Here is a 22,330-nt window from a genome sequence, read left to right on the forward strand (position 1 = left end):
CTTCTCTGTGTGTGGTTGCTATGGCAACTCCCTCTTCTTTTAGGGAGCCTACAGCGCCGTTCCACTCACCAGCCTCTAACGGTCACTGTGTACAAACTATAAGTTGTATCAGAAAAATTTCTGAACCATGAGTGTTAGAACCTTTTAGCGGGCATTCATACACGTTTTTATGCGTCTACAGAGTTTTATTTAGGAGGTACGAAAGGTTAAAGAGAGCCTGCAGTTTTATTTTAGAAAGAAAAATTCTGAGTTAAAATACAATGGGAGTGAATGAGAGTAAGTGTGAGCTCTCTGCACTTAGGGCCAAACTGATGGAAAACTGTAAGTCCTATTGCAGTGAAAGAGAAACTGTGTGAAAGTGGAGAGAAACACCAACTTTTTGATGTATTAAATGCACATATGGAGATAAAACTGTGGGGGTGAGAGTAGTTTAAATCAAACAAATTTCAGAACTTCTCTTGAGGTTAGACTCTAGAGTGTGTGACATTATTACTCTGTGCTAAATATTTTGATGGAAAATGGAAAAAACCCTCAAACAGTTACTTTGTAAAAACAGAAACAAGTTGTTTAAAGTTTGAATGGTTGTTTTATAAGTTGATGTGGGAAATGTTAGATTTTTTTCCTACATTTTTAAGCTACTGCCTAAAGTCATACTATTCTTATTCCTGAGACGTTCTGATTAACTTTTTGTTTTTCCAGCAATGTTGAAGGAGTAATAAACAGAACATTCTTTAACTGCTAAATGTCCCCAAACCAGCGATAATTTTAGACAGAAAACAACTATAAGGAGAAGAACTACTGAAGGAAATTGGTAAATCTGGTTTAGAAACAGAATAAAAACTCATCCAGTCAGAAACCAACCTTCCCACACTGCCGACACTTCCCAGTCTGCCGTCTCCTGTGGACCCAGTGATGTCGAACGACGTTGGCCTGGAGAACGAGATGTTTTTCAGAGCATTATTTACCTCAACGTTACGTCAACAGTGGACACTTTCAGATCGTGAACATGAGCCGCTGACCTCTCGGACGGCTCGAGACGCCGGTTCCCTGAACGACGGTTTGCACCTGAAGTTAATCTGGGCAGAGGACAGAAACCTTGAGCTGGGGAGGAGAGACATCTGAGACGAGGTGCTGACCTGGAGCTCATTTACCTTCTCCAGCTGCTCCATGCACATGACGTGCACCGAAATCTTGCAGCCAGCACATTTCATCCGTGGTACAGACTTTTGCTGGAAAAACAGATTGAGTTCACAGTGAGTCAGGGACATTTTCCCAAACCATGCTTGGGGCCCCAGAAAGGCTTGAGCCGGCCCTGATAGAGTCGCTCCTCTTTTCTCACTGACTGGGACCAAAAACAAACCAGTGGAGGTGAACTCACCAGAGACTTGGCGACGCAGTACTGTTCTCCAACATAACAGAAGTCTCCAGAAACACTGGCTTCGAACCAGATGTGTTCCCCATACTGGGCGTTCTCCTGCAACCCAAAATACACAAAACTGATTCACTGGGAACCAATCGTGAGCCAAACACAGAGTTTAGATCCCAAACTGCTGGATGATATGACTGAAAAATGTATCACTCTATAAGGCAGGGGTGTCCAAAGTGTGGCCCTGGGGCCATTTGTGGGCCTTGGAACAATTTTGGCCCTCCGGTGGGCACCTTTGTAATTTTTTTTAGCATGAAACTTTAAATTACATATTATAATTTAATTCTAATTGATCTTTAATGGAGCATGTTAGGCACAAAGCATTTTTCTCTTAATAGCTGTGTTTTATAAACATCCAGTGACTTTTTAATCAAAAATAAGACGAAAACACGCGTGCTGTGGTGGCGCAGGGGGTTAGCCGCCCCACGTTTGGAGGCCTTAGTCCTCGACGCGGACGTCGCGGGTTCGACTCCCAGTCCCAACGCCCTTTGCCGCATGTCCTCCCCCCTTTCCTCACCCTCCTTCCTGTCTGCCTATTGTCACAAAAAATACGAGCCACTAGCGCCGCAAAAACTCTTCGGAGAAAAAAATTTAAAAATAAGATGAAAACACATCAATTTATCTATTAAACTTGGTTAGCAGAAGAAGTGTGTTTTAAAGAAAGTTTCAATTTTGTTGCAGAGAACAGATTAAAAGATTTTCTAGACAAAGTAAACAGAAAAAAAAGAGTTAGGAAACTGTCTATCATTTTTTTAAGACAAAAAACGTCAGAATTTTAATTTTTTAAATATTTTTTTTAAAAAGGGAGAATTCTGAGAAAAAAAAGAAGATTGTCCAACCCTATATTGTATTGCATTTTTAACTGGAAAAACAATATTGACCCCAGAGTACTTTTCATTGTGGAGTTCTGGCACATGTTGCAAAAGATTTGATATATCAGTTGATCTTAATAATTATATATATATATTTTTGCTTCAGATATCTGAAATACTACCAAACTGGTGACTTTGTTGTTTTAATCTTAATTTCCCCTTGAGCTACTGCACTTCTTTTCTCCTTTCACTCTACGCCAGTATTTTTTGTATTTTTAAGCAGTTATAGAATTACTTTATTCATCCCTGCAGGGAAATTATTTCCATTTTTATGAGGCAAAACCTGAAACTGCTGCTGCGCAAGTTACTCAACAGGTTGTTGCTAGGTAACCAAAGAGTCCGAAAACTCTACATGGTTCTTTAAGTGACCACGGTTTAGTTTTAGTTCCTTTTAAGGAGGGGTGGGCAACATGGACTTTGGGTTTTATCACAATATTTTGTGGAAATGATAAAAGAGAACAACTGTTGATGCTCACAAATAATTTAAAAAATAAACAATAGTTATTCCAGTGAAATGTAGAAGTTCAGAAAAATTATGACCCAGGGGATTTTTGAAGAACAATTTTGCTTCTGCACACAGAAAAAATATTGTAATGTTTGAAAAAAAATTGAAATTTTTTTTATTGTTCCGTTTAACAAAACTTGGAAAATACTTCAAAAACATGTACATTTTCATGGGATGGAACGATTTTGTGTCCTTTGTCTATTCAGATGTTTCTAGAACGTAAACTGATGCTTTTCAAAAAGTGAAACTAATGTTGAGTCTGTGTTTTATTGAATACAACTCAGCTGTGTTTCATTTCTGAATGAATGAAACGTGACTTACGCTCCAGTCGATGGTGCTGTTGGGCTGCTGAGAGTCCGTCTGTCCGGACGCATTGGACTGAGTCGCAGCGTTCTGCAGGCCCGACTTGGCGATGGCTTTCCTGAAAACGGTAGAAGAAGAAAAAACCCTCTGAGAAAGTTTCATTTACATTGGGCGTTAAAGCAATTCAAGATTAATTGTACTAAATGTGACCAGAACTAACATCATTTCAGTTACATAGAAATGTCTTCCCATCATTAATAAATAAAATAAAATGTATGATGTAAATTATTGGAAACACTAATTACTACAGAAGTATTGATCACTAATTTTATGCTGTCCTAAAAAGAATGCAGCCCAAACTCTTCTAAAAATAGTGAAATAGTCCTTTAATTTCCACTGTACTGATTCCACTGAACTTCAGTGATATTCAGAGGAGCACAAGGACGTTTACGCACAGTGACAAAACAGTGCAAAGCACTAGGGGGCGCTGTTCCATATTGATTTGGTTCAATTAATAGAAAAACACATTTGGACTCCAACCAACAACACTTTGAGAGCTAATAGTGAGCCATGCTAACCTGGGCGGAGAGACGTTAGACCGATATACGTAACTGTCCACCATGTTTGAACAAAGAATTATTATGCTTCTAGGTTATAATTTTACACATTTTTCCCCTGGTTGACTCAAAAGAAATGTTTTTTCTTCTGAGTCAGCTTTCAAAATTTCAAACTTTGGAGCAAAACTTTAACTTTGAGCAAGATTTTATCCATCCTTACAGTATTTCTACATTTAGAGATTACATCATCACACATAGTCATCAGTCCAAGTTTTCACTCTCCTTTGTTTTCTGTAAAATAGCAACCCCAGTAGAGTTCTGGCCGTTACCTAGCAACCCCAGCAGAGTTCCAACATGTTTCGTCAGCTGCTTTTACCGCTGTATGCACTGTACAATGGCTGCTGGAATAAACAAGAGTTTTGCTGTTGACATACTTTTCAGAAACCACTTGCTGCATTCTTTGTTGGTATGCAGGAGGTTCTACTTTTGCTTTTCAAAGCTGTGTGGTTGTATAATTTTGCATCTGTTTGCAGCTATTTTTATGTGCCAGTGTAAACGTTGAGTTTGGGGGGGCGTGGCCAGGAGAAGCTTATTTGGATTTACAGTGACAGGAGGCCCTAAAACAGTTTAAAATAGCCTATTTTGATCAGACTAAAATCTCATTATCTAAGAATGATTTAGTGATAAGAGGTAATGAACATGTTTTTTATAGACTGATCCTAAACTGTTCAAGGAATCATAATAGATCATCTGTAAGTTCTTAGATATTTGGGTTTTCATCACACAGAGCTAAATTAGTGGGCAGACAGCAGCTGGACTACATACAGCAAGAAGGCACTCAGACTCTCCAGGCGGGAGTCATAGCTGTGGGGCCCCAGCGGGCTGAGGGGCCCGGGGCCCCTGTAGAAGGCCGGGTGGTTGAGGTAGTAGACGGAGCTCTTGCGGCAGGGCAGCGGGTGGCCTCTGCCCGGCCAGGGGCTCCCAGCCTTGGAGACGGTGGAGATCTTCCTCCTCTTCCTCTGGCTGGAGCTGCGGTAGCAGACAAATGGGGACAGGTCTCCGGCGAACACCTGGGAGGAGTTCCTGCGAAGGCAGCGAGGGGCCCGGATCAGGGGCCGCGATTGGGACAGAACATCAGGGGGCTTCCTCAGGACCTGCAGGGCGGAGGTAGAGAGGGAGGAGGTGGAGGCTTCGTCCTCGTCTTCCTCCTCAGGCAGCTGCTCCGTTGCCGACAACAGGCTGCCTTCTGATTGGCTGTTGCTGGAGTAATCGCTGCTGTCATCGTCTCGGTCCGATTGGAGGCTGCTGGAGCGGGAAAATGCCGCTCTGTTGTTGACTCCGCCTCTCACCTCCACCTGCTGTTCCCCTGTGGGAAGCCCCACCCCCAGGCCGCCGCCCTCGCCCTCCTCGTCCTCCTCCGCCATCTGGATGAGGCTGGCCAGCAGCATGGACGGCCCCAGCAGGTGGGTGTCAATGGTCCGCAGCTTCCCCACCTTCTTCCGACACACGGCGAACCGCGGATTCAGGCTGGGCGTGGTGGTGCTGGACCGCCGGCGGCCATGCTTTCTCTTTGGTGCCGGCGGCTGGACGGTAGAGCGTCGGCGCTGCGTCAGGGCAGAGGATGGGAGGCCCACGCTGGAGCGGCGGCGGGCCTTACTTGTGGGGATGGCGACGCTGGGCCGGCGCTGGCGGCAGGCAGCGGCAGGGTCCGCCTCCTGGGACGCTTCCTTCCTCCTGAAGTGACGACGGAAAAATGTGTCCATGTTGGACGCGGAGGGGTCTCCTACGGCTGTTGGTGTAGAAAATTATGCTGAATTACCGGAACTGATCTCAGTGAGATGTAGGGGTTGGTCATATCGTTTATCGTTTATCACGATAAATGATAAGATTTTGATTTGTCGTTAATGATAATTAAAACCCCTAAAACTGTCTGAATTGTTGGGATTGTTAATGTACCAGGGCTGCACAGTAAATCAGTCATTTGGACCACTGGACCACCTCTCTCAGTAGCTGCGTTTCCATTACAGATGTGAGCAAAACTTTGTTGGTATTTCGTTAATGTCAAGAGAAACACAATTTCGCAATTCCGTCGTTTCCATTAAATAAAAAACGCAATTGAAATCACATCTTCTATCACTTCCTGTTGTCTTTATCATTTCCACCAGTGGTAACATCCGGTTGTTGATCACATGACTGGTGTGATGCGAAAAAATGTTTCCATTGCAGTTTTGCAAAATACACTAATTTTGACACGGCCGAAAAACCGCTGGCAACAAAACGTTTCTCAAAATTGCCGTTTCTATGAAGCGAATTTACTTTTGTAATTCCAGTTTGCAGAAATGTAAGAATCAGAGGTTAAGAACGGTTGTAAATGGCATAATGGAGGAGCGTTGTTGTGACAACTTGCTGAAGTCGGTGTCAGAAGATTAGAACCTTCTTAAAGAGACAGAGGTCCATTTTTCAAGGGGTCTAATTGCAACATCAAGTTTCTTTTAATTTATTAACCACTAATCGATTAATCAAATTAAAAATTTGATTTCATTTAACCATTTTTCATGCAATATTAGAAATGCATTAAATAAAGACAACTGTGTTTTTATCCTGAATTAAAAATTTATATAATTTTCATACAGTTTTGGCTTAATTACTGTTCTTAATGTGTTGGGTTTTTTCATCAAATGCCCTTTTTTGAGTCTGTACACTCCAACTGTTAATTGATTACTAAATGAGCTGACGATTATTTCAATAATCGATTAATCACAATTAATCCGATTAATCCTTCCTGCCCTACTCGATTATGCTTTAAAATGTCACCATGTGCCTGGAAAATATGTCATGCTGCCTCTTTAAGGCTGGTTAATCCACAGGTAAATGACCTGACATGTTTTATGTCCAACAGGTTCACTTTAAACTCACATCTCAGCAGACTGCAGGACCAGGCAGCTTCTTTCTCCTCTTTTCTGTCTCTTCTGTTAAGGAAGTTTGTGTGGTTTGGTGAAACCGGACTGAACGCCATTTATCTGCAGAATTTCCCCTGAAATCTTTGAACTCCTTTCTGTGGAAGCAGAAGACGGTCTACCTCCTCTTGGTGGCGACAGCAGCCCTCTGACTGCTCGGTTCATTCAGGCTGAATAAAGGTCTCCTCATGTTACAGAAGCACCTGGAGCATGAATTATAAATCGCTCACGGGAAGTGAGGCTTTCACTCCTCAGGAGAATCAGCACGACGACAGGAAGCCGTCATCGCCTTAAACCACAACTGTAATTAAAGCCACGACAACCTGCTGCGTTCCAGGCCTCTGAACAGAAAACATCAGGAATCTGAATCTGAAAGGCCACCGTCAGCGGTCTGAATGCTCAGGCTGAGGCTCGATGATCCAAACATCACCATCCATCACTGCAAAAACAAAAACTTACCAAGTACTTTTGGCTCTAGTTTCTATTGCAAATATCTCAGTACACATGAAATAAAACAAAACCAACTTTTAAGTAACTTTTCAACAATATACAGAAGCTTGTTTTCAGTAAATAATACCTTAAAGTAGATTTTTTTAAAGTACTTATTCCACTATCAGATTATTTTTTCAAAATGTCATAAGTGAAATAATCTGCCAGTGAAAGTAGTACATTTTATCAATGTTAAGGTATTTACCAAAAACAAGCTCCCATATCTTCCAAAAAACATTACAGAAGCTTATTTTTGGAAGCTCCTGTATTTCAAGTTAGTGCACATGAAATATGAGAAAACTAAGATTTTTTCATTAAACACTAAACCAAAATACTTGGTAAAAAATTTGTGTTTTTGCAGTGCATCGAGAAAGTGTGAGCCTCTGTACAGAAGTCAGAACCTCAAAAATCAAACAGAAATTTGTCCGAAAAAAAACACACAAATGGTGAAAAAATGGTTAATAGAAGAAAAAACTACAAAGAGAGACAGAAAAAGTCCATAAAAAACAGCAAAACGCCCAGAGAACCCAAAAGAACCAACCCAGAAAGAAGCTAAACAAGCTCCAAAACAATGCAAAAACATGCATCGTGAAAACTGACAGAAAGGATGGCAACAAAACAATCAGAATTAAAGAAAACAACCCAGAGAAGTATAAATTAGAAAAAACAAAAAGATGTGAAACAAACTAAAATCAAGTTAAAGGAAACAAAATAATCTGAATGGATTATCTTTAAGAGGTCAGAACAAACAAAAAGATCTAAACGTTTAAACAGACGAGTCAACAGAAACACGGGAGGAACCTGGACGACAAGTCGCTACTTCCTGTTCTGCCAGCCTTGCTCCACCTTTAGAGAGGGTCACCAGTATCACCAGTGTTCCCAGTATTCCCAGTGTGTCTGCAGCAGTGGGTGTGATCCCTGATCCCTGCTGTGTTTCCTCGACTGTCGGCTCCAGCAGATTAGCAGGAAGACGTTACGTGAGCGTCTGCCGGCAGATTATCAGGGACAGCAGCTATTTATAGACCCTCGTCTTCTTCACCGTCACTCTGCAGTCTCACCTTTTACCCGTCTCACCTGCTCCCCATCTCACCTGCTCCCCATCTCGCCTGCTCCCCATCTCGCCTGCTCCCCATCTCGCCTGTTACCCATCTCGCCTGTTACCCGTCTCGCCTGTTACCCGTCTCGCCTGTTACCCGTCTCACCTGCTCCCCATCTCGCCTGCTCCCCATCTCGCCTGTTACCCGTCTCGCCTGTTACCCGTCTCGCCTGTTACCCGTCTCACCTGCTCCCCATCTCGCCTGCTCCCCATCTCACCTGTTACCCGTCTCGCCTGTTACCCGTCTCGCCTGTTACCCGTCTCGCCTGTTACCCGTCTCGCCTGCTCCCCATCTCACCTGCTCCCCGTCTCGCCTGTTACCCGTCTCGCCTGTTACCCGTCTCGCCTGTTACCCGTCTCACCTGTTACCCGTCTCACCTGCTCCCCATCTCGCCTGTTACCCGTCTCGCCTGTTACCTGTCTCGCCTGTTACCCGTCTCACCCGTTACCTATCTCGCCTGTTACCCGTCTCACCTGTTACCCGTCTCACCTGTTCCCCGTCTCACTTGTTCACTAGCTCGTTATCTGTCTCACCTGGTAACTATCTAAACTAGTCCTCCGTCTCACCTGTTCCAACCATTACCTGTCTTACCTGGCCTGTCTCACCTGCTACCTATCTCATATGATAATTATCTAAACTGTCATCTGTACCTCTGGTTAACTTCCTCACCTGGTAACTGTCTCACACTTTACCTATTTCACCAGTCACACGTCTCACCTGGTAGCCATCTAAACCTTTCACATGGCTTTCTTGTCACCTGTTCCAACCATTACCTGTGTCGAATGGTACCGTCTCAACTGTTAACTATCTCACCTGACACATGGCTTAATTCTCACCTGTTCCAACAATTACCCATCTCACCTGTAAACTATGTTTGTTTCGGGTCCAAAACCGCAACATTTGTTACATTTTCAGGTGGTGCGGTTCACTTTTACATTGCACTGTGTCAAACGATTCAAACTTATTTACAAAGTTGTTTCCATCCTTGCCTGTGGGGGCGCTGCACCAAGAAACACTAAAGGAAACCAGATAAAAACCTCAAAAGAAGACACTGAGCGCAACTTCCTTGCACTTTTCAGAAGTTTCTAAAAGCGATTGATGCTACTAACTGGTTATAATAAATAATTTGTATGAAGAAAAATCTTTGCTACAAAAAGAAAACCAAGCTAATCTATGAATACTTTCACAATAATATACCTCAAATTGTGTTTGTATTTATGATTCCCAGCTTCATTTGTACATATTTCACACACACCGTTTAACATTTTGCATTGCTGCTGTTGCTGTGTAAAATATAATTCAATCCTAAGATTAATAATCTGTAGTGCGATGAAATATAAAGCCCTGAATTCTGTGTCACATGTGGGAGATTTTTTCTGCACGAGGCAGAGCTTGTTTCCATACATTTGCATGTTTCACAGCGCCTCTCTTGTTTTCTGCCTCTGTATTAGAAAGCTGGGACGCTCTGCTTTGCCTCGACGTTTTTCCAGGCGTCTGGATCGTTATCTGCAGCAGCATGAAACCAAACAGTTTATCAAACAGTCAACTAAACGCCGGCTGCTTTTTAATTATAAAACCATTGTTGCCTCGGCAGCTGACGAAGCTGCTAACGTCTGATGATGAAGATGAATGCACTTTATAAATTATATTTTACATTAAAAACTATATTTGAATGCTTATATTTTTTATTTTTACTGTTTAATAGAGTATATATTGAAGTTTTGGATTTTTTTCATCTTTATTTTTGTAGTAAAATAACCAAGAATCATCTCTATCTGCAAAGTTTGTGAACACAGGAAATTTGGTTTCATCTTGCTCTCAATCAATCAATCAAATCAATCAAATTTTATTTGTATAGCACATTTCAGCAGCAAGGCATTTCAAAGTGCTTTACATCATAACAAACGAAGATATTACGTTAAACCAGCAGGAACTGTTGCTAAATTCAACAGGTTTCCACTTTGCTCTCAATGAATACATTTTAAATATAAATATATAAGAAGGGAAACAAATTAAAAACTTTAAAATAATTACACTTTTTTTTTTATTTAAAGTTTTTTTTTAAATTTACCATTTGTTTCCTGAAGAAGGACTTTCAGCTCTGTGTTGCTAAATTTACTTCAGATTTTTTCTTGTTTACAAACCAAGTTTCTTAAAAAACCCAGAAATAATCATTTTTAAAACATGAGACAAGATTTGAAAGTCAAACTTTACGATTTTAAGCAAATATTTTGTATCCTGATTCGTTAAAATTAAAAATAGCAACGTAACAGGAGCAGCAGCGACGGTTTTAAGGGTTTGATCGTATCGGGAATGTTTTCTGGCAGCAAACAGGAGCATCAGAAGATCAGGAGAGGAAATCTGAGCCTAATCTGAGAGCAATCTGTCTCATTAAAGCCGAGATCGATCCGCCAAGAGGCAGAAACACCGGCTGAGATGGTCCAGTGGTTTTAAAATAAATCAAAACACCAAACAACAACAGAATAAAAGAAAAGCAGCAGATCTTCGCAGCTGAATACAACCTGACAGGCGGCGGAGAGACGCTGGGTCCTGCGCAGATGGAGACCAGAGGCAGCACTGCGTGAACGCACAGCAAGCGGCCGGTTTAAATAAACTCTGCGGGCTGAAAACTGCAGCTTCACCTCAGCTTCCCTCCTCTGAGCCGAGCCGCTGATCCAGGACCAGCTCTCTGCTTCACATGTAAATAACCCAAACTCATCCCGATTTAGCTTCCTGGCGGAGGAGACCAGAGCTGATCCAGGATCAGGTTTATGTTTGTATCCAGAGCGGTAAGCAAGTCACCAACAACTGATCCAAGACCAGTTAACGTGTGAACCGCTTAATAGAAATGATCTAAACGAGGCCCAATTAAGATCATGAATGTTCCCAAAGGTCCGTTTGAGCCAGAATGAGTTGATAAAAACCCAGTAAACTGCACAAATATTAAGCTGTCAGTACCTTCAATTTAAAGGTGACCTATTTTACTTCCTTGAACAGATTAGAACAGGTCTGTGGTGGTACAAAATATGTTGGTTACATTTTTTGCACAAAATAATTTTTAGATGATCAGATTTTAGTTTAATCAGTTCTGCCTACTTTGAGCTGTTTTAGGGCGTCTTGTCTCTTTAAATCCAAATAAGCTGCTGCTGGCCACGCCCCCCAACTCGACTTACACACGTACATGAAAATGGCTGCAGACAGATGCGCACGTCTACAACCATACACCTTTGAAAAGCAGAAGTGCACAACCAACAAGAATGCAGCAAGTAGTTTCTGGATAGTATGTCAACAACAAAACACTTGTCTTTTCCAGCAGCCATTGTACAACAGTAAAGCCAGCTGAACAAATGTGCTGGAGTTCAGCTTGGGTTGCTAGGTAACGGATGGAACTCTTCTGGGGTTGCTAGGTAACGGCGCAGTGCCTGCTGATTTGCTATGTTTTATTGGTTTCATTTTCCAGAAACCAAAACACATGAACTTATTGACAACAAAAAGGCTAAATGTTTTATTAAGTGCTTGTACTGTTTTTAGAATCAGTAGAAACTCAAATATAAAAACATGGAAAACATGAATTTTCAATAAATATCCAACATCTTTCACATTGATCAGTCCCTCCAGGATTTTGCGATTGTTTTTGTGATTTTTTTTTTGCAATCAAAATCACGGATTTTGTGGTGCTAATTTAGTGATTTAAGTAATTTTGCAATATTAGCGCTTATGTGACAGTAAATGTAACTTTTTGATAGATCATGGACTATAACTTGACATCAAGTAATACCAAGGCAGCAGTGCAGAAGAAGTCAGAAATACTGCCACCTACAGGTGGGAGTTAGCCTCAATTAAACTCAATGTTTTGACCATTTGTGAGGAGAAATTGTAATAAATTCACAGACAGAAAAAATGCAGGGATCTGTTGATTTTTTGTGAATTTCTCAGCGGCTGATCCAGGACCAGCTGATCTGCAGCTGCTTTTTATAAATTGCTCTTCAGTAGAGATGAATGGAGCCGCCGGCCGCTCCAGCGACTCCTCATTAACACTTCAAGGCCAAAGCGCGCTGCTACATTATGGATCCAATTAGGGAGAAAAATGACAGGAAGCGAGGCCGCATGTTAATCTGTCCAAACACGACGTCTGACTCACGGCTCGTCTTCCTGCAGACAGGACGGGCTGATCGCGGGTTAATTAGAGACTCTGATTCTGGTCCTGGTTCTGCTTCTAGATCAGCCGATCTGATTGTTTTAAGGCAGAAAACAACAAACTGAATTCAGGATGCTGTGAAAACGGAGCTGCGCGATCAGACGATCATATTGATTACAACATTTTTTTTCCCCCCACCAATTCACTCCTTGGGTTTCAATAGTTAAAAATGAGCCGCCATCTTGTTTTACAGCTTCTGTTTATTTGGACTTGAATTCAGGTCAACTCCACGGCAGAATGGTTAGGCTTCGATTTTACTTGGCCTTCACAAAGTTCGCTTTTGAGCCGCCATTTGTTTTCCTTGCTGCTGATTGGCTGAAACTCCAACAGCGGAAATACGACAGACTGCAGTTTCTGCTCCTAGTGCTTTGACTGTTCCACTGTGTGTTGATGCATATTAAGGTAAATCTGGGGCTGGAACTAATAAAATATTAGCATTTTTAGAGGGTTTTTCATTTATTCTTGGACTTTAGCTGTTCGCAGGCCGCTGCAATTCCTAAAACAGCAGGAACTAGTTTGGTTTTTCTTTAAAAACTATTTTCTGCTTTTTTAAAGAGAGGTTACTATGTACTTTTCAGGTATATTCTGCCTTTTTACTGCACAATGTATATATTAAACATAACTTGCAAGAAATTCAACTTCTAAAATTAATGCCATGAAATTGGGCCTTTGTCTCTCTCCTACGATTTCCCTTTAGCAACATTTGTACTATCATTGCACTGAGAAGTAATTCCTATAATAAGCTCAGCGGATAAACGGTTCCACCTGGTGTTTGCTAATTGCTGCTGGCTAGTCTGTAGGAGGAGAAACTCAAAGATTCCTCAGACATGTGTGAAAGAATAAAAGCAACACTCCAGGTATGTTTTTAATGAGGGAGTAACATTGGAAACACGAGTAAAGCTCAAAAAAGTTGACGATTAAACCTGAAGGTGCTTCCACATAACAGAATGAAAATATTTAACATTTTGATTGTAAAAATATTCTGTGTATTTTGCCGTTTATCCTGGCAAGTATTTTTCATTTTTTATGTTTTTTAGGAAGTTTGATTCCCACTTTCTGCAGTAGATATAAACCAAAGCCAGAACCTGTGATTCGTTCAGTTAAAACCTCAACCTATGCATAAACAAACTAACCATTTTATGCTAGTTGTGTGGGTTTTGTTTAAGACATAATCTTATTTTTTTGGTTTAGTTTCTTTTTGTTTTACAGCTGGGAGATAAACCAGTTTTATATGATTCCAGATGTTCTGTCTGAAGCTCTGCCCTGTTTAACTGATGATAAAAACCTTCAGTTTTTGCATCCTGATCGTAAAACAGCGAGCTCCGCTTCGTCCGCAGGCAGCAGGAATTCATTTGAGACTCTCTTCTCGTTGCTATGTTTCAATTAGAGGACAGATTTGAAACCTGGAAGAGGCTTAAAAGATCAGCAGCTCCCATTGGGTCGCCTCCTTCTGCTGCCTGGACAGATTAGCGTCAGCTGCTAACAGGAAGGTGTGACTCTCAGATCCTTTCCTGTGCAACGCTTCTCTGGGAAAAATGGGAATTTACTTCTTATAAGACAAAAATGTTTCAGATTAAAAAACAACACTGAAGAAACGAGGATTGGAAATTGAGTTAGAGAGAAGTTGGTTTTAAACATTTTGGATGTTAAATATATCCAGAAAGTCTGAAACAAGCTGGTATTCTCTCCAAGAACTTCTTCAAAGTTCAGTTCACAGAAATTAAATCTCACAATAAATTAAAACGAGCTCAATAATTTCCATTTGTGTGATTAATTGTTTTTTCACCTTTTTTTTCTATCAGAAACTGGATGATAAAAATCTTCAGTCTGGTGCTTTGGTCTCAACTAAACCTTATTTTTAAAGATTATTTTGTTTATAGAGACTTAAACATTAATTTTATTTATTGTTTCTGTTTACATTGGATGTTTAAAAAGGTTTCCAGTTCCAGTGTTAAAAATGTTCATTAGAATTTAAAATTTATTGATCTTTGAGAATGTTTTCCTGCGTTATTATTGTGCCATTATCATATTACTTGAAGATGGTCTCAAAACAACAATATTATTGTTTATCGCGACGATTCCTAGGATAATTTATTGTCCAGCAAAATTTTTTATCATGACAGACGTAGTTCAGCTTAAACTTTTTACAACATCAATTCAACATTCAGAAAACGTTCATTCCTCATGACGCCACCTGTTTTTGTTAAAGCGCACCAGTCGCAGTTTCACCAGACCAAGGACAGCAGATAAAGGTCCAGAAAAATTAAAAATTTTGCTGGACGATAAAATGTCCCAAAATTTATTGCACTAAGTAATAATATTACTGTTTTAGAAACAATTTTCAACTGATATCATGGAATAATGGAAGTTCACCCTCTAAAAGATTAATAAATATTAATTTTGTATCAAACACTCTACACTGGAAGTTTTCTATACAAGATAATAAAACCAAAAACAATAAATAAAAAGGCGCAAAACTGAAATCATATTTAAAATGGGTCCGGATGAAGCAAAATTATGTCAGAATAGAAATGATCAAGCTTATTTTAATTTATCATGTGATTAATAGTTTGCTTAAGCACTAACACTTAAAAATGCTGATATAAATTTAATTGTAAAAATTATTGTTTACATCAGTGTAAAACAAAATGTAGATTTGTTTTCCCTTTAGGGATAAAGAACAAGAGTATAAATCTAAACATTTCTTATCCTGAATATTTACACACACACACACACACGCAATGTCAAATTTATTTTTATAGCACCTTTTAAAAAAAGGTTTGAAATTGCACCAAAGTGCTGTACAAAAACAATAACACAATAGAATAAGTTGATAAAAAGAGAAAGAGAAAAAAAATCATAATACAAAAGACTAATAATAAGTAAATAAAATAAAAATAAGACATCAAACAGAAAAGTTACAGTATCAGGCCTCAATTAAATGCCACCGAATAAAAATAAGTTTTAAGAAGTGATTTTGAAATGATCCAGGCGGCTCTGATCCAGACTTTTAAGATGATGAAACCCTTTTCCTCACTATGAACCTCATCTGTATCCGGTTCCTCTTAATGCGGCTGTATCCAGTTGCAGGGAAACTGATCCCAGATCAGGTGAGAGTGATGGATCGGCTTTCTGATCCAGTCAGACGGGAGACAAACCACTGAGGAGTCACTTCAGATCCGCAGCTATAAGGGTTTAATAAAAACAGAACCGGCTTTCTCCTTCCTGCCTCCCGGGTTTGTTTTGCAGTTTTTGTCCCTGTGCTGCCATCTAGTGGTCAAACTAGTTACAGCCCATCAGCTCGGAGCGTGGAGGTGTTCCTGGTTCCTTTCCATCCTCTCCTCTCCTCCTCGGAGTCTCGGCCTCCCCTCCGGACCCGGCTATTTTTAGAAACAGGGCAGTGAGTGACAAAGATAGTCCAGGAAGTGGGTCTGTGTAATCCCTGGGTTCTGACGGCCTCACACACACTGTAATGGGGTCAGAGGTCGTTCTGCGGGTCTGTCCCGCTCCGATGGACCTCATCTGCAGAGACGGTTCTGACTCTTATCTCAAAGTGGTGAGTTGGTGCAGTAACCCAGTTCCTCTTATAGCAGAGAAAACCACCAGCACACACACACACACACTTATATTTCTGACCGTATTAGGAAATTACAGTAACCTCCATTCGCTTTTTTATTTCTCTTTGCTCTTCACCATGACTGACACTTACCCTTAAATAGGAAGGAAGAAAGGAAAGATAAGAAAGAGGAAAAAAAGATAGGAAGGTAAGACAGAAAAAAGGACAGAAAGAAAAAGGAAGACAGTGAAAGAGAGATAAAGGCAGAGAAAGAGAGAAAGGAAAAGAGAAAGAGGAAAAAATAGAGAGAAATAGTAAAAAAAAAGAAAGAAAGAATGAAACAGCCAGAAAAAGAGACAGAATCTAAATATGTTTTAATTCAGAAACTTATCTGTGAATCTGTTCAGATTGGAATTTTGATCAAGTTCTGGAATCAGTTCATAGTTGAAAATCTGTTCATGAATCAGTCCAAAATCTGAAATCTGAAAAGAATCTGTTTGCAAAGCTGTTGATGTTAGAATTTTGATTAGATTCTGCAGTCAGTTCATAGTCAGAATTCTGTACAAAGTCTGAAATCTGTTCAGGAATCTATTCAACGTCCTAATTTTGATCAGAATCTGGAATCAGTTCACAGTCATATATTGATTCAGAATCTGGACTCTGTTTAGGAATCTGTTCAAAGTTGGGAAATTACCACAAATAATCAATCCGACCCAGAACACAATCTGTTCAGAATCTAGGCTTAGAATCCATCAATAATCACATTTTAAATTGTTCAAATTTAAAATCTGTTTCTTACTTTTTTTTTGTCACATTTTCCTTCTGTTGACAAAAGTTCACTTTAGAAGATAAAAATCTGGAGCTGTGAGGTTCCTGGTTGTGATCAGAACCAGATGAGAACTTATGGTCCGTTTCAGCCTGAACTCAGAACTTCACGCATGACAACCTGCAGACCAATTACCCGCGAGCTCAGACACTTCCTCACGTGTCAACACGCCGTTTAGCAATGCCGTGTTGCTAAATGCCGTGTGTTGTGCTGTAGAGCCACACAAAACCTCTAAAACAAGCCGGACCCGACCCGAAAGCAAAAGTGTCTGCGGCGAGACACTGGCGTGCGGCACAAGCCCTGCTGACCTCCGGGTCGCAGAGTTTCTGTTAGTGATCCGAGAACTGGCTCAAAGTCTGAACGGCGGGAGGAAACAAAGTGGCGACGCTTTTATTAACTTCCAGCTCCTGCAAATATTTACCTCGGATACACAGTCGCAGCATGTGAGCCGCGCGGCTGGGAAAATCTCCCAGGATTCATTTCCACTCAAAATGCAGAGAAAACGTTACATATCTCAGATTCTTCATGAGTTTGTGATCAACTCTGGCTGGTTGTGTTTTCCGTTCCCTTCGTTAACGAGCTCTGTAATGTTTTTCAAATGCAGCTGCACGGAAACACGGCTGTTGTGTATTCATAAAAATGAGCTGCTTTTCATTAAAAACACCAGGGCAGCGCAGATGGTTCATCAGATCTGGATACAAAACGGACAGAAAATCCTGAAAGTTTGGGTCGATTTGCCCTTAAAGATGCAATATCTGACTTTGATCAGAGAGAAAAATATTTGTTGAAACTGTCATGTCATGACAGTTTGATATGAGACGGATTATGTGTAAAGAAAAATATATTAGCCCTCCCAGTGTTAACATTAAACAACCAATCAGAGCCAGGGGGCGGGTCTTAGCGCTGTCAATCATGTCTATTTACCTCTCCCCGTTGTGAATAATAAGGCTAGTTAGCATTGTTACCAAAGATGGTGCATAAACAGTTTTCCTGTAATGGCGAGTTGTTTCTCCGTCATTAGCACATTTAGCAGCATATAAACGAGATTGATTGACAGCGCTAAGACCCTCCTTCTGACTCTCATTGGTTGTTTTTGGTGCATTTCTTCAGACGGCAATAGTAGCTCTGGGAAGAGGTGGAGCAGATCGATTTTTTAACAGATGATCTGAATCATAGTTGGGACTTTTACAATAACAAACTTTGCTGGATGAAAAATTGTCCCAGATGTTTTCGCAATAAACGACAATATTGTTGTTTTGAGATCATTTTCAAGTAAAATAAGGGTTATGGCATAATAACGTAAAAGCACATTCTGACCGATCTATAAACTTTAAATTGTAATGAACATTTAACACTGGAACTGGAACACATTCCAAATATCCAAAATAAATAAACAAAAACAACAGAAACAACAAATAAAATGAACTATAAAGTCAAAAAACAAAAATGGTTAGTTGAGACTAAAGCACCAGACTGAAGACTTTCATCATACAGTTTTTAGTAGAAAATGAGAAAAACAATAAATCATGCAAATGGAAATGATTGAGCTCGATTTAATTTATCTCACAGTTAATTGATTTATTGTTTATTACGACAGGCCTAACAACATAGCTTCTGCCAGTCATGAATGCTAAGGCTAGTTAGCATGGTCACCGATGATGGCAGATAAATGGTTTTCCTGCATCTTTAAGTTGTTTATCCTCCTTTAGCACCATTAGCAGCTAATTCACAATCTTAACTGACACCACTAAGACCCGCCTCCTGGCTCTTACTAGTTGTTTTTGGTCTGGAGATCAGAGAAAACGCCGATCTTTCCGCAGATTATCTGTCTCAAACTGTCACAACACAGAGACTGTTCCACCAAATATGTGTCTTTTATAAAAGTTACATACTGCAGCTTTAAATTCTAAACTAGGGCATGGAAATCATTTCCAGGATGGAAGAAAATCTCAGTCCCAGTCACACCCATCATGCCACCTGTCACACAAAGCCAACAAACTGTTTGTTTCCTGAAAGCATAGCTATCATGTTGCCGTATATAAACAGACGAACCTGTAAGACACAACTCAGGGCATAAAAATAGACATCAGGTCTGTTTTTTCCCCTCTGTCCCCGCCCCAAGCTGTGATGTCACAGCAGGTGTTTTCCATCAGGTGTGAGAGGTCAAAGCCCTGCAGTAGTATGAGAGAAGCCGGCGGCGGGGATTCGGTTTCAGGCTGAAACAGAATCAGAGCTCAGAGAGCGAAACCCGATCCGCCGGCGGATCAGAGTTCATCTCTGAGGAAACATAGAAAACACTCAAACATTCACACAAATCACACCTGAAACGATCAATCAGATTAATCGTGATAAATAGACTAAAATCAACTAATTTAGTAATCGATTAATCGTTAACTGGAGTATAAAGACTCAAAAAAGTCAGTTTGATGAAAAAACAACAAATTTAGAGCAGTAACAAAACTGTACAAAATAAATATACATACAGTCAATGTAAAAACCGTTGACTGTTAGAACAGAAGTAATTATTTATTACAGTAAAACTGTATCTGGTTGTAAATACATTTAAAAAATACAAATTGCATCTCAGTCTCACGATGAAAACTATGATGGGAACAACTGAGAAAAGAGAGAAAACGGTCATTCAGACTTAGAGTCAAGCTGCTTTCTACCTTTCTGCTATTTTAGGACGATTTACAGACATTCACAGTCATATTTTCAGCTGATTGTGATCGATAAATAAGTGAGGGTGTAAACGACCGAATAGTCTGGGGGTAAATGATGGAAAGATGGAAATATTCAGGTCCAAATCAGGGATATCTATAAACAAATCGCTGAGACTGACTCACATCTAAAGCAGGCCAACAAACTGACTTCTTCACTCAGGTTTCAATGAAGAAATAATTTTTATTTTCTTCAGCAATATGACAGAACCTTTAAACAAACCAACCCAGACCAGACTATTAGTTTTATTAGTTGTGAAGCTTTTCTGATGTCAGTAGTTAAGATTCTCGTACAATCAGCTGTTTCCCAGATTTTAGAAATGTTATTTGTTCACATAACAGCAAAAGGTGACATAAAAACAAAGGATGCATTCCCACCGTCCCCGTTTGTTCCGATTTAATCCAACTCCAGTTCATCTGTGTAGAAAGTCTGGTTTGTTTTTGGAGGAGAGAATGCGGAAATCGAACCAAAACAGTGAACTCTGGTCTGTCGAATGATCTAAAAATGGTTTGGTCGAACCGCAGTTCGAGTAAATATGTAAATGTAAGCAGACCGTTCCATAAGCAGGAAGTGAACTATATCACATTATCGGTAAATAAAATTTTTTAAAAAAAGACGCTAGGCTAGTGCTTGTGGGAGAAATTACTCATTTTGCCAAAGACAAAAGAGAAATCCTACAACCGCTAAAATCTGACGATATGGGATTTTTTTTTACATTTCTCAAAGAACAAAGTCTTCTTTTCACGTCATTTCCTTCAGTGGTTTTTGGTGCAGCACCCCCACAGGTGAGGAGGGTAAAAGTTTTTCAAAGGGTTTGTATTAGGGGTGCACCAATTTATCGGTGTCAATTTCCTTAATTTCGGGAGATCGGTGATTGGCCAATATTTATATGAAAGTCAATCTTATCCACTGATCTTATCTAAAAATCAGCCACTGTCCTGTTTTGTGAGAGGTTTGACTGACAGACCGGCCCACGAGGTGATACCTATATATTTGGAGTTAGCAACATTTCAGACAAAAATACTTGGTATCTACCAAAATCGGAATCGGCAGGTCAGGCTCTTTAAAGATCAGTAATCGGCAATCGGTCAAAAAACTGCATCAGTGCAGCTTTAGTTTGAATAATTTGACACAAACCAATGTGAAAGTGAATCGCAGAAACTGAAAATATAACAAATATTTCAATCTTTGTCCCCAATCGATCCGAGTCTACTGGAACAGAAAACACCCAAAGTGTCACGTTAATCCCTGATTAAATCCAGATTGATGTTCCTGCTCAACCTTTTCAGGTTCACAGGGAAGTCTGTTTGTACCGTAAACACCATAAATCTACTGAAAACCATAACAAGAACGCCTGTTCTCTGAGCTAAAACTGACATTTACAGCCTGTTTGCAGGCAAACAAGCAGCTTCAATCTAAAGAGCAGAAATTTCTCAACAAATTGAGGAACCTGACCGCTTCTTTCCTCTTCAGACAAGAACTTCAATCTCATGCAACACAAAGTTGCAAAACATCTCAAAGTGTAGCTGAGATCTAAGAACTCATGCAGCAGCAGACTGTGTTCAGGTGGAAACAGCCCAGAGTTTTCACCTGCGATCAGAGGAAGACAGACACGACCTCGACCTGACAGAGACAAGCTCCTGCCGAGATCCTTCAGGATCACAGCGAATGAAGAAGAGCTGCACTTCCTCCGACTGTCGGTTCTCATCAGCTACTCCACCCACGCTCCAAATCAGAACAAGTATCGACCAGCACAACTTCACAAAAGTAAAACATGAACTGTTTAATTAGAATTGGCTTTTTAAGCAAGCACAAGTTGTTTTCTGAATGAGATTCCAGAGAAATGGGAGGAAAAAAGAAATCGGAATCAGAAAAAAGATCAGTTTCAGGGCTGAACAAAGCTCTGATGGCATCAGTGTGAACAGAAACCAGCCGTTTGGACGGCTGAGTGCTCGTCTGTTGAACAGGTGATGACAGAACAGGTGAGATGTGTTCACAGCGCAGCATTTTGAAACCCAACTTATTCATTTAAACTGAAAGTAAGCAGCTTAGATCCGGTCCTTCTGATCATTACTGATAAACACTCTGAGAACAGATTTAAGATGCACAGACATGAACGAGTTTCACTGCCAGTGATTCAAAAATGAAGAATGAAGAAGGAGAGCAGATGAGAGAAGGAGCCTCTGTAACTATAAAAATTTGATTTATTTTGAGTTTAACAAAATAAACTGAAAAATATGCAAATAAATCTGAGTGTCGTCGGCGCAGAGCGTGATCAGAAAAAAAAAAACAATCACATGAAGAATCTAAAAAATGGGAAGCAATGTTTTACTATTAAGTGTCAAAACTATGACAGCTGGATAACACAGTAGAAAGGGATTTTATTTCGCAGTTTAGTAAAGAGTTAGTTTAAAAAAAATGGTAATAAATGTATGTCTGGAGTGAAGGCGACACAGAGGAAAAGAACAAATCAGGTGAGTTGTTCTCCACCTGATTTTCAATGTTATTTTTCCCCTTTGCTCTGGCGCACTGCAGATGCTGCGATTCCTGAAAGTTTAGTAAACAATAAAAACTGGACTAATTACTTTGTTACTTTGAGTTGATTGTGATCGATATAAAAGTGAGAGAATAAATGACAAAATAGCCTGGGGATAAATGATGGAAAGATGGAAATATTCAAATCTAAATGAGAAACTGACTCGCATCTAAACCGGGTTTACAAATGGACTCCGAAAAATCATATCTTTAGCTCAGGTTCAGGTTTCAATTGAGAATTAATTTTTATTTTATTCAGAAATATGACACAACCTTTAAATCAACCAA

The 22,330-nt window shown here is 40.1% G+C and overlaps 1 protein-coding gene across 3 annotated transcripts in view; it reads right to left on the reverse strand.

The window, feature by feature from the left end:
- The window catches only part of dgkzb (diacylglycerol kinase, zeta b), a 72,464-nt gene that overhangs the window by 26,763 nt on the left and 23,371 nt on the right, over positions 1–22,330 (reverse strand). Inside the window, exons 1-7 of one of the 3 annotated variants that reach the window (XM_032581240.1) lie at positions 6,580–7,079; positions 4,489–5,452; positions 3,125–3,224; positions 1,379–1,474; positions 1,152–1,229; positions 1,020–1,076; positions 862–930 (exon numbers count right to left, since the gene is read on the reverse strand). In XM_032581240.1, coding sequence (XP_032437131.1) covers positions 862–930; positions 1,020–1,076; positions 1,152–1,229; positions 1,379–1,474; positions 3,125–3,224; positions 4,489–5,452; positions 6,580–6,679 — 1,464 coding nt within the window. In that variant the 5' untranslated portion in view covers positions 6,680–7,079. Of the gene's footprint in view, positions 1–861; positions 931–1,019; positions 1,077–1,151; positions 1,230–1,378; positions 1,475–3,124; positions 3,225–4,488; positions 5,453–6,579; positions 7,080–22,330 lie in introns of those variants that run through there. The other 2 variants (XM_032581249.1, XM_032581258.1) reach the window with 2 other exon arrangements.

Source organism: Xiphophorus hellerii, chromosome 2 (genome assembly GCF_003331165.1).
Source record: "Xiphophorus hellerii strain 12219 chromosome 2, Xiphophorus_hellerii-4.1, whole genome shotgun sequence".
NCBI lineage: Eukaryota > Metazoa > Chordata > Actinopteri > Cyprinodontiformes > Poeciliidae > Xiphophorus > Xiphophorus hellerii.